This window comes from Fusarium oxysporum, chromosome IV (genome assembly GCF_013085055.1).
Source record: "Fusarium oxysporum Fo47 chromosome IV, complete sequence".
Lineage (NCBI taxonomy): Eukaryota > Fungi > Ascomycota > Sordariomycetes > Hypocreales > Nectriaceae > Fusarium > Fusarium oxysporum.
This window is the reverse complement of record NC_072843.1, coordinates 1,604,651-1,616,901: the sequence shown is the minus strand read 5'-3', so window position 1 is coordinate 1,616,901 and position 12,251 is coordinate 1,604,651. Positions and strand designations below refer to the sequence as shown.

Below are 12,251 nucleotides of genomic sequence, written 5' to 3'. Positions count from 1 at the left end.
CGGATACTTTATTCAACGAAATCGTAGGCTTAAATGCCCTATTGAGGTAATCGCCAAGGTCAACTTGAACTCAAAGGAGATGAAGCTCTCCACACGCAGCCGAGCTGTCACTGCTCTGCACCTTCCGAAATGTTAGCCTCACAGAGCAGCTACCTAGGCAGCAGTCACGTGCAGATGCCCATAGCTCCCGTTGGCCTAGCAACTGAGGCAGTCAACAGCGCACGGACCATCCAAAAAACTCCTCTATATTAATCTCGCGCTGCCTCTCTTCTTCTGCTTTTCTTTTCCTTTCTTCTTCATACTTACCTTGCTTGGAGTTTCCTCGCTCAAGAATGAGGAACCTCAGTGTGTGACGGCCTGCATTGCACATCGCGGAGTCGTCCGCACTTCATTGTCCTTCGGGGCCATGAGAGGCGTAATTTTTGATTTATAACCCATCTTTCATTGTGTGCTCGGCTTGATGCTGGGTCATGAGGAAGGAATTGCATAGCTAGGAACGTTAACTGTTCCTCGGTGCTGCGAGAGTTACGTATTAGTGATGGCAGGAAAACAGGCTGTTGGCAAATTGCGAGGACACGCTTTTGCGCGCGGAACGTAAATCATCGAGCCAAGCATGCAAATACCATTACTGATGTCACTAATCGATGATGGATGTCAAGCTCAATGGAAGTTTGTGTTCATATTAACTCAAATCGTAATCCTACATTCCCTCGTGATAGTCCCAAATAATTACATTCCTCCTCAACTCCCAAAGTTATCGTAATATCTTTGTGATTGTTTACTGTTTCTTCCACTGTCCAGCGTTCTCGACACCCTTGGAGATGCTGTCGAGCCCGCCCTGGACTCCAGTGCCGAGGTTGCCAATTCCATCGCCGAGAGGGCGGCCAGCGTCGCCAGTCGCGGAGGTGACAGTGTCGCCTAGACCACGAGTTGCGGCTCCAGTAACGTTGCCGACTGTGCGGCCGAGACCACCGACGGTGTTGCCAACGGTGCTAGTGAGGAAGTTGAGACCTCCTCCAACGGTCTCGCCAACGTTGCCGGCGGGGTTGTTGTTCTTGTTGTTGTTCATGATGATGGTCGGTGGGTGGTGGTGTTGGATATAGTTTTGGTAGTGTGGTGCTTGTGTCTTAAGATTTGTTTTGAGGCTTGAGATCTTGTAGATTGCAGATGAACAACTCTAGAATTAGTGGAAAGAAGCCTCTCTTAAATGTATCTCCCCTTCTCATCGGAATCTCAACAATATCTTGTCCTGTAAATCATCAGCCAGGTTACATCACCAAATGACGTCAAACACAGGGTATTCTTCAAAGTCGGCCGGGTTCATTGGATCAACATCTAACCACCAGCCACATAGCCATCCCTCCCGTACCTCTAAAATGACGTCCCTCGACACATAATTACGCATTCCGGTGTTTGAGACGCATGCAGAGGTGTCCCTCATCAGTGATGTTATAGGGCAGAAGAGCATTACTAGCAGGCATGTCCCGACAATTGCCATGGTGAGTTTATGTCATGTTCTGGACCTTTGGACCCTTGAATGGCCGGAGAGATGCCCTTTGTGGCGCATTTGTCCGTTAGCTGTCAGACTGTGAGGCTGTGACTGGTCGAGCAAGAGAATCCGCGACTTATGTCGTGCAGGTTTCGATGCGCACCTTGAGATCTCTGTGCGATGCGAGATGTTGAGTTGCATCGTCATGGCGACAAGATCTTGGAAGGCCATGACGTCGGACGCGCACGCAGGAGCACCAGGTGAATAGATGTGCAAATGTCATAGGAAGATGCGGAAAAATCAACATGGGCATGATCATCATGCCCGGCTTTTAGTTATGCTGCTCTAATAAAACTCAACTGAACCAAGGAATGCGCTATCTAACCAATGTTGAACTCGTCTGCCGCGGAATTCATCAGCATCATACTCTTCTTCCTGATAATGTTCTGGTTTTGCCTCTCATCTCCAGCTGCCTGTTCTGTATTCTTCTCGACACCCTTATTCGTCCGCTTCTTAGTCTTCCTCTCCACACCTGCGCCGATGCCGCCAGGTGCCTCTCTCAGGCCGTAGCTCTTTGCCGTGTGTCCCAAGTGTAATTCTGAAATGTCGAAGTGCTTTCTCTCCTCCTTGGTATGCGTAGCATATGCCCTAATGTGGGACTTGAAGCCGTTTCGAGCAAGCTCTAGTCGCTTGGTGTCTATCAGGAGACGTTGCTCGATGTGCAGCTGAAGGGCCTCCGCCTTGTCGTGGAAAGACTGTCCATCCTCCGGTTTCGCAGACGTCTCGACCGGGAATTCGAGTTTCGTCATCATTCCCTTCTGGAGAATAGAGTCGTAGGATTGCGGTGTTGGTGGTGTTGACGCTTTTAGGAGTTCGATGTATCCTTCTTCGGTTCCGGGGAGCAGGAATAATAAAGCATCACCGGGTCGACCAGCACGAGCAGTGCGACCAACACGATGGATATGATCGGCGAAACTGAACGCAGGGTCGTACTCGATGACCAGATCGACCGACGGAATATCAAGACCACGCGAGGAAACATCGGTGGTGATCAGAAGAGATGGAGACTTGCAAGCTGAGAACGATCGCAATGTAGCTGTACGAATGGGCTGCGACAAAGATCCGTGCATCCTGTGCAGAACAACCTCGGGACTTGCTGGTGAAGTGATGTATGCTGCTTTTGCCACTGTCTTCGAAACCGACTCTGCATCCTTGGAGCCTGCAACAGGTGCCTCATTATTGTTGGGGTCTCGCAACAGTTCGTAGTGGAAGTCGACAGAGTCGGCACATGATATGAAGATAATGGCCTTCATGGTCTTCCCACGCCGAGAGAATGTTGCCTTGAGGTACGAGATGAGAGTGACGAGTCGTAGCTTGGCCGGGACAACAGAGTAGTACTGGTGAAGCTGTGCGGGCGCCTTCATTTCCGTCTTTTCCACATCCAGCTCCACCTCCTCCTTCTTTGCTGCCAGGAATGTCGCATCCGCCAAACTCATCTCTCCCAGCTTTTGTACGTTCATCTTCATTGTCGCTGAGCACAGCACTGTAACTCTTCGTTCGGGTAGGGCCGTGAGCGGTGTTCCATCGGGTAGTTTGTCGGATACGTCAACTGCCTTGATAGCCGTGATAACCTTCTTCAAGTCATCCTCGAAACCCAAATCCATAAGTCGATCACCTTCATCGAGAATCAACCATCGAACCGTGCTGAGGCTAAGCGCCTTTGTATTGTCGATATGATCAGCAAGTCGTCCAGGAGTAGCGACCAAAAAGTTGACACCCTTTCGTATGCGAGCCTTTTCCGCCTTCTTAGATTCTCCTCCGGTAATTGCTGTTGAGACGAGCCATGGGAACGGTCGGATGAGCTTCTCCAGAACTGTGTGAACCTGTTTTGCAAGTTCGCGAGTAGGCGCAACGATAATGGCAAAAGCACCAGAATCTCGATGAATCTGAGCCTTCCCCTTTTCGCTGAGAAGTAGAACACGATGTAAAATAGGTAACAGGTATGCCAAAGTCTTTCCAGAACCAGTTTCGGCTTGCACAAAGGCATCGGAGCTACTCGTTAACATGTGCGGAATCACCTTGTTCTGAATAGCCGTGGGTCGCTCCAGGTTCATCTTGCCAAGCTCATCAACAAGTCGGGCAGATATCGTCAATGTACCAAAGTTCGCAACATCTGATAGAGGCGCATTGGTCGCTTCGGGAGCTGTCCATTCTTCTTGCTTCTCCTCTCCCTCTGTCGTCTGTGCGGGGTTGAATGAAAAGAGTCGTGAGATGACTTGTCTAGATTTGCGATCTGAGTGCTGGTTGCGAGGTTGGCCTGAACCTTCGTGGCCATCGTTGTCAGTGAACCTTGGTCGCGAACCATGTCTGTTGAATGATTTGTAATCGAATGAATGATCTCCTCCTCCATCATCTGTTCTTTGGCGTTTTGACGACCTGCCCTCATCGAATCCATCTCCGGAAGGCTTGGGTTGCGTTGTCTTCCCAGAAGCTAACCTTGCCGACTTCTCTGCCTGCTTCCTGTCACGCCATCGACCGCCCTTAAACTTGACCTGGGGCTTAATTGGACCTGAACCCAGGTCAAAATTCAGAAGCATTCCATCGTCAGCCATGATTGCGATGTTGGTGTTGCTATAGAGGTTTCACATGGGCCATAAGATATTCTCGATACAATGCGCAAGAAAAAATAAAGAGTGGAGTATCTTATCTTATCTGGTTTCTATCGATAAGCATTGTGGATGCGGTCTAGACTCTCAGATCTCAGAAGCTCTGCCCTGGCTTCATAGTTACAGGTTGACAGGGCGAGCCAAAAAAACATAAAGAAGCTCCTTCGTAAATCCGAAGCAAGGCTGTCATGACGGAAACTGAAAACTGTCTCGTGACCACCAATATCGGGAATCTAAACGTTTCAGGGCACTCTGGGCGATGCACATCGAAAAGTCCCGGGCCTTCGCTGTCAAATGACCGACAGCCCCTTGAGTCATCTCAAATTCCCCGAGATTCCTCAAGAGGAAGAGATCGATACGAGATCACGCAGAAAGTTTAATGAGGCACGACGAGGCATATTCTCGATCCCGCAGAATCGCGAATTCTGTCCGCGTAAGCAAAGGGAGGCCTTGCGAATGCCAATACTGCAACGGTCCTACTCCTTCATGTGATACGCATCGCAATCTTAATATACGGAAGCACAAACCCTTTAGTAAATCAGTGCTACGTCAGGTATGCGCAAACCGTGGGGCATTGAGGGTTGTAGTTACACGTCAACTACGAATGCCACAGACCTGACTTGCCTATGTATGTCATTGAGGATAGTTCGGAGTAAAACATCCCCTTTCCATAAGCCGCTCGTAACTTTGCTCCGTCGTGCCGGAGGTGATCAGCATTTTGCATCCCGCCCCGGAGACGGTCACAGATTGATAAGCGATAGCCTATTGATAGCCAGGCGAACCATCAGATAGCACAACAGTCTCCAAATCTCCAAATCGCTAACTCGAGGACGGATATTCATGGACTTAAAGCGAAAATGCCGGGCATGTGCTTACACCCGATCGGACTCGGCTATTAACCCGACACCTTAGGCGAGACCTGGAGGATGACAAGCGAAAAGCCAGGGGATTTTCAGCCATAATCCATAGTGATCCGTGGCATCCGTTGTAAACGGGTATTTTTCGTTGATAGTGATCCTGTGACGGACCAAAAATTGCAGCCCTGTGGCAGGACAGGTCTGCCACTCCTCCATAGTCCTGACTTTAGATGGTTGGGGAACATGTCTGGGACGGAACTCTGTATCATAGGTCAGTGTGATTATTGATGAATATTTATAATTATTTGAAGAATCTATGTCCTTTTATGGTAGCCCTTATGACTATATGCTTCTATGACAGGTAGTCTCTTGTGACGATATTTCCAAGTGAAGCAAAACCAGAGCTTGATCTGTCTTTCACATTTCTCATGAGGCTGGGACTGACTGGATGCTCGCTGACGTTGCCACACTACAATGACTGGTCATCATGAACAAAATGCTTGTTGTTCTGACAGAGAGGCTGTGGCTAGGGCAAACGGAACCCTGACGGAGTTGCGCTACTTGCCCCGGCAGAGAATCCGGTGAGACTTTGGGGCGTAAGTAGGTACAATACAGTACTTTTGGTGCCTTTCTTGAAGGGTGCTGTGCGTTTCACTCTGTTGCAACACTGTAGCAGCTGACAGCTGGTATTTTCACACAGCCTGGTTGAGCTTACAAGCTTTCGCCACACCTTGTGTAGACTCCACCAAACTCTCAATTTCGTGATGTTTCTTCGTGGTGTAATGGCACTAATTCATGAACTAAATTTTCAACAATATCTATAACCGAGGATATGGCCAAATTTTTACGTTTGATATCAGTAATTCCATCATCATGAATGGTTCTTTGCTGAGATCCACCTTCACAATGCCCTGTCCGTCAACACAAAGATAGAAGTTATTAAGCTGAACAAAACTGAAATACCCTTGTTAGAAGGCCCCTCAGGGAGCAAGAAAACCTCTGACGTTGAACTAGGGCGTCAAAATAAACGGGTCTAAAGTCCAAACAAAATATACCAAAGTTTACCTAAGTATTTTTATCATTTAGAAAAGAGGTTCTAAGTTTTCTTGCTTCCCCTTGGAAGGCTAGAACTTAGACAAGTGTCCTCTGGCGGGACATCTGGCAGCGACCCGACAGGCTGGACGTGGAGTTCCGGGTTCTCCCACGAAGTCTCAACGCTAACGGGAGAAGAGAGACTTCGACCAATAGAAGCTCATTAGACCAACGTCGAAGACAGGGAGGGCTGGACAAAAAGCACCGGTTTGTTCTCGCCCTGGCCACCATTAGAGATCGAAGAGTTGGTGGCTGATTAGTCAATGACTCTCGAGACCCTTGGCCCTGGCTGTTGACGAGGTCGATGATGGAAGCATGTTCTGAATTATGGTCTAGAAAACGGTTCCGCTCCTCGCTAAAATCGTCACTTACGGTCAGACCAAGGGTCGCGTGCGAAGAAGGGTCCGTCAATGCGGATGCACTTTTTTAATAAAACAGCAGAAACTAAGAGAATGCTGCATACGAAAATATGTATGTGGTTCAGTCATGGATGATATGATTTGTGTTTTCTGATGATCCTCCACAGAAAAAGCAATTGATGAGATCGACAAATAAAAAAAGACCATTATAAAAAGCAAGGAAGAAAAAACCTTCATGACCGGACGAGAGGGAGTTTCCAAAATTCGATGAAAGCTGATTGGTCGAGCCGAGCCAATATAAAGCTCTTCCAACGGGTTCTCCAAACGCCAGGGCCAAGTGGTCTTGCTGCTCGCTGCGCTGAATGTTCTGCTCATAGATGGATACATTATGCGAGCGGTGGGAATTCAAGCATCTATGGTTTCTAGGATCAATGATCGGTGTGAATGCGCGTGTAATAGACTAAGCAGTATGAATCGTTGCCACATGCATTAGATCCCCCCGCAAACAAATGGTTGCATTCTTTCTGTCTGTTCCTCACTTGTTCACCTGAAGCTCAACTCGTCACCTGGAAGCTTTGCCTCCGGAGGTTCTAGGGAGCTTCAGTGAGTAAGAGAAAAAGAGACGGGATGGAGATAACTTTGTTTACAGGCCCCAAGGCCCAAGCCTTGAGTCATTCCAGAACCTGCTTCTGTCTCCGATGGAGTCCAGGCACCCACAAGCTGGAAGAGCACGCTTTAACCCCTGTCGACACCCACAGAAGAGCCACTGCGGAGTCTGTGTAGGCCGCATCCAACAACGACCCGAACTCCGCGCCCCGACAAGGCCGCTATGGCCGCGCAGCCATCATCGATAGGTACTTGCAGTTACAGAGGTGTCGAAGTACTTTGTAGCGATAACAGACCGTGGAGGAAGCCCCTTCAGTGGATAATTGACCGTAACAAGCTCCATTATGAGGGCTCCAGCGAGGTTTTCCCCACACTGACTCTTGTAAGCTGCCTCTTGACGCATACATTTTTCTACGTAACTGGGCAACTTTGACAGTAAAAGTGTCGCCAAGGTATCCACTCCACTGCACCTCAGGCAAAGAGAAAAAAAGGCAGCCACTCCCCCGACCCTAAGGCCCGGGTCCATGTCGAATATTCACCCTCGTCTTCCATCCCATCCATCCTAACACCCGAGGACAAGACAACCAACCCCAGACGACTTAATTTTTTCTCGTCTATTTTTTCGATCTGATCTCTTTTCATTTCTTCACATCTTTCCTCCCCCTTCATAATTACTCTATCAATCTGGTCTGCGCGTTTGTTTGACGGCGTCCTTGCTGTCAAATGAACCTGCAATTGATATTTCCTCTTTTTTTCTAATGTAAGTGCCACCTCGAACTCCATTGTCGCGTTTCGTTGGTCCACCACACACCACTGTTCCTCCACGCCTCCCCAGATCGCATGGCCCGACACATATCTCATAATCGTTCCACTACACTCCAGGTTTGGCATTGCTCAGGCACAATGTCAGCGGCAGTTGGATATACTTGAGACGCATCGTGATCACTTCCCTGATTGTTCTTGTTACTGACCTAGAGGCTCTATAGTCTCCTCTCTTCCCCCCTGGGTGGTTTCTAAATGCCCACATACTCCAGCCTTTACTCGAATTTCGTCCGTCAAGGATCAACATTCGCAAAGTCTATCACAACACACGGTTACGCTCAATCCGTTGTTGCTGCCGCTCACCCTCACGTCCTCAACTCTCAGAACCGACCTAGCTTTGTACGACGAAAGACCAACCGACTTGGTCGCTTCTCCAACCTCCAGCTTCATTCTGCCTTCCACACTGAGCGCACAGCATCTTCGGGCCTCCCGTCCGTTGAGCATCGCCCCGCCCAGAACCATGGAGGTCTAGACGCGTACTTCGAGGCCCTACAGCACCAGCAGGCCACAGGTGAAATCGATTCCGAATGGACCCAATTCGACTTTCAAAAAAGCATTGAATGGAAGCCTACTCCTGCTTCCATCCTCACCAAGGACCAGGGACTTTCCAAAGATGTTCTTGAGGAGGCTTTGATTGAGGATGCTGAGGTCAAATCGAACCTGTCGATTGAGGATCAGGCAGCTCTTGCGCATATCGATGCTGCGCTCGAGAGGGAGATCGAGGTACGGAGCCTACAGGAAGCAGCTGAGAATGCTGTTTCTGAAGGACGACCCGTGTCTAGTCTTGGCTTCAAGTCACGATCTCCAGTGATTTCCAGGTCGCAAACTCCAGCAAGTGCCGCTCGCAGCTTCACTCCTCCTGTGGACCCCCAGTCCCTGTCTTATGCCGACCATCTTCACAAGCTCGCTGAGAATGGCCGATATGTTGAAATTCCCGCAGTCTTTGAGGCAATGCTGGCGACTGGCGTGCAGCCAATCGCGGGTGCCTACAATGCTCTCCTCCTGTCGGCTATCCATATCCCTATGAAGAAGATCGAGATTGTATCCAAGGCTCTCGACGTTTATGCCGACATGCTTAGAAGGAAGGTTTCGCCAGATGCCGAGACTTTTAACATTCTTGTTGGCCTCCTGGCATCCCGATGTCTCGAGGTTGCTGAGCTGAAGGCTGCCTTGGAGGCCAAGCGAGTTCGGTTTGGTGGCATGGATCAGGTGGGCCAATTTATGCTTGCGTCTCATGAACTCGAGCATGCCATTCTTTGCGAGGACGACCGCCTCGATCTTGCAATCCAGCTGTTCGACACTTCAGTTAACACTGATGCCGCCAACTTCACCGCCGAGACTTACCATCAGCTTATTACGGCCTGTGCCAAAGCTGGACGCGTCGATGACATGCTGCGTCTTTACGAGCACATGGAAGGAAGCCAAATCGTCCCTTACGCTGCTCTGTTTCCCACCATGATCACTGCTTTCGCCTCCTCCGGAGATCTGGTCAGTGCTGTCGAATGCTACAACGAATACCGCAACCTGGCCATTGCCCACGACGATGGAGAGACTACCCTCAACGACCGACTCGATGCTGAAGTATATGCCGCGGTCATCAATGCCTACGTGGTCACTGATAAGATTGAAGGCGCCATGAAGTTCTTTCAGAAAATCGTCGACCAATACGGTATCCGCGCTGCTGATATCAAGGATGCTCTGATCACCACTGGTTTCGTCAAGGGTTTAATCACCCGTGGTATCTACCAGGAGGCTTTAGAATGGGCTCGGTCCGTCGCAGATGAAGCTCGTGCCAAGGCCATGAGTGAGATTGCAACTATTGCTGCCGACAAGGGTGATACGGACACCGCTGTCGCAGCCTACAGTGCCATGCCTCCTTACGCGGATGACTTGATTACTCCTGCGACTGCTCTCCTCGCCATGAATGTCCGCCAGACCGATGTTGTTGGTGCCTCCAAGTACTGGCAAGTCCTATGCAATCCCGCTGTGCATGTGGATCTTACTTTCATCGAGCCTACAGCTATGTATGCCGTGGCCATGATTGGCTCTGGCCAAGTTGCCGAGGGATTGGCACAGTCAGAGATGATGTTTGAGCGTATTCGCGCCTCTGTTTCTCAGACTGAACCTCATCTTGTCGAAGAGGTTGACGAAGGAGTCGAATTCGTCACTCGATTTATGGAGACTCGTGGCATCCCCGATCCCCGCGAGATCGCTTCTCAAGTTGCTAGCTTCCAGCCTATGACCGCTTCTTCTTACCTGTCGACTCCTGTAGTTTCCACCTTCGAGGATACCTACGACCCTTACGCCCACAACACCGACTTCAAGGGATCCTCTCTTATCGCAGACGATCTTGAGGGTAACCATGGCCGCAAGGGACCTCGTCTTAGTGAGGCACTGAACCGATTCCGCAACATCCGACGTGCTGGCCGACATCCTCGTTACATTACCTACGCCAAACTTATCTCTGCTGCTGCTCGTGATGGCAAGTTCGATCTTTGCCATGACATTCTTAGCATGGCTCGCACTGATATGCCCATCATGCCCCAGTATGCTGTTGTTCGCTATGGATGGTCTAGCATTCTTGACGCCATGGTCGGCGCTTGTCTGACCGTAGGTAACCGTGGACGAGCTGAGCAATTCCACCAGGAGTTGTTGGAAATCGGTGCTAGCCCTTCTGCCAACACTTTCGGTCTCTACATCACCACGCTTAAGGATTCGACCAAGACTTTTGATGAGGCTTCCGAGGCTGTCCGTATCTTCCACCGGGCAAAGGCTGAGGGTGTCGAACCCAGCTCTTTCTTGTATAACGCTCTTATCGGTAAGCTCGGAAAGGCTCGCCGCATCGACGACTGCCTTTTCTACTTTGCTGAGATGAGAGCTCTTGGAATCAAACCTACATCGGTTACCTATGGTACCATTGTCAATGCACTCTGCCGAGTCAGTGATGAGAAGTTCGCTGAAACACTGTTCGATGAGATGGAGGCGATGCCCAACTACAAGGCTCGTCCTGCTCCTTACAACAGTATGATGCAATTCTTCCTGACCACAAAGCGAGATAAGACAAAAGTCTTGGCTTACTATGAGCGCATGAAGGCTAAGGGCATTGCCCCTACCGCCCATACCTATAAGCTTCTGGTCGATACTCACGCTACTCTTGATCCTGTTGACATGGATGCTGCCGAGGAGGTTCTCGGTATGATCCGTGCCTCTGGTCAACGCGTTGAGCCTGTTCACTATGCTTCTCTCATCCACGCCAGGGGATGTGTTCTCCACGACATGGAAGGTGCCATGAAGATGTTTGATTCTGTTGTTAAGGAGTCTCTTGTTCCCATCAGTGCTAGCCTGTATCAAGCTCTGTTCGAGGCTATGGTTGCCAACCACCAGGTTGCTGCTTCTGAACCTGTGCTTGCTCACATGCGAAGCAAGGGTGTTGAACTAACTCCTTACATCGCCAACACTTTGATTCACGGCTGGGCTGCTGAGAAGAAGATTGAGAAAGCTCAAGGTATCTACGATGCTGTTGGCCGAGAGAAGCGCGAACCTAGCACATACGAGGCTATGACCCGAGCTTATCTGGCTGTTGAGCAGCGAGAGGAGGCCAAGGGTGTTGTCGGTGAGATGCTCACCCGCGGTTACCCCAGTGCTGTCGTCAACAAGGTCCTGGAGCTTCTTGGCGGAGGACATGATGTTTCAGACTAGACGACTTTTACGATGTGGGATTCGTGATGAGAGTGTGGTAATGTTCTTTTAATGTTGGCGTAATTTGTTTGATACCCTATTGTACTGGTTGGAAGGCGGGATTGGGTTGGGCTGGTTGGGTTGGGCTGGGCTGGTTGTCTTTATACAGGGAAGGCATTTTGATAAAATGTCATACTCGAGAGGTTTGGATCTTCTTGGGCCCTGGACAGGGACGGCGTTTGGGAATCAAAATGGGACTTACGTGGAGCGTTTGCCTCTGAATGATTGAGTTTAGGGGCCGAACGTTCCCTGGATAGATCATCACCACTCCAAGAAAGGGAAATCATTATATTACATTACATTTTAGCAGCATAGAGGGACCAAAAGAGCCAGGGAACAGGGCCAGCTGGGAGGAAAGATGAAGGCCAAGAAGAGAATTGGTCAAGGAAAAGCAGAGCATGGGGTCCTGCTGCTTGTATCACCAATACAATACAAGAAACGAAGAAATGGCAATTTTGCCATCAAACAAAGCTGTCCTTGTAGTGATGCGATTTGAATTTATGAAGTTTTGATGGTTGTGTCCAAAGGTGCCATATCTTGACTGGGCCACGTAGTAGGATGAGGCTTTTATCACTTGATTGCATGACGTCTAATTGGCATCATCACGATACTGTTGGTGTTG

The 12,251-nt window shown here is 49.6% G+C and overlaps 3 protein-coding genes across 3 annotated transcripts; 1 reads left to right on the top strand and 2 right to left on the bottom strand.

Moving 5' to 3' along the window:
* Positions 1–665: 665 nt before the first annotated feature.
* Positions 666–1,498, bottom strand: FOBCDRAFT_291559 (uncharacterized protein; the record flags this gene model as incomplete). The annotated part of the gene is made up of 2 exons (XM_031179444.3): positions 666–1,177; positions 1,370–1,498. The coding sequence occupies 2 exons, from the start codon at positions 1,496–1,498 to the stop codon at positions 779–781; spliced, it is 528 nt and encodes a 175-aa protein (XP_031045331.2). The 3' UTR covers positions 666–778.
* A 309-nt stretch (positions 1,499–1,807) lies between these two features.
* Positions 1,808–4,135, bottom strand: FOBCDRAFT_28758 (P-loop containing nucleoside triphosphate hydrolase protein). The gene has a single exon (XM_031179445.3). The coding sequence runs from the start codon at positions 4,099–4,101 to the stop codon at positions 1,870–1,872; it is 2,232 nt and encodes a 743-aa protein (XP_031045332.2). The 5' UTR covers positions 4,102–4,135; the 3' UTR covers positions 1,808–1,869.
* Positions 4,136–8,031: 3,896 nt separating this feature from the next.
* FOBCDRAFT_28752 (uncharacterized protein) lies at positions 8,032–11,660 on the top strand. Its single transcript, XM_054704181.2, has one exon. It carries the CDS (start codon positions 8,087–8,089, stop codon positions 11,588–11,590), a length of 3,504 nt encoding a protein of 1,167 aa, XP_054560156.2. The 5' UTR covers positions 8,032–8,086; the 3' UTR covers positions 11,591–11,660.
* Positions 11,661–12,251: the final 591 nt, after the last annotated feature.

What these genes read in the sequence shown, in the direction of transcription:
- FOBCDRAFT_28758 (XM_031179445.3), bottom strand. Translation starts at nt 4,101, where the DNA reads ATGGCTGACGATGGAATGCTTCTGAATTTTGACCTGGGTTCAGGTCCA.
- FOBCDRAFT_28752 (XM_054704181.2), top strand. Translation starts at nt 8,087, where the DNA reads ATGCCCACATACTCCAGCCTTTACTCGAATTTCGTCCGTCAAGGATCA.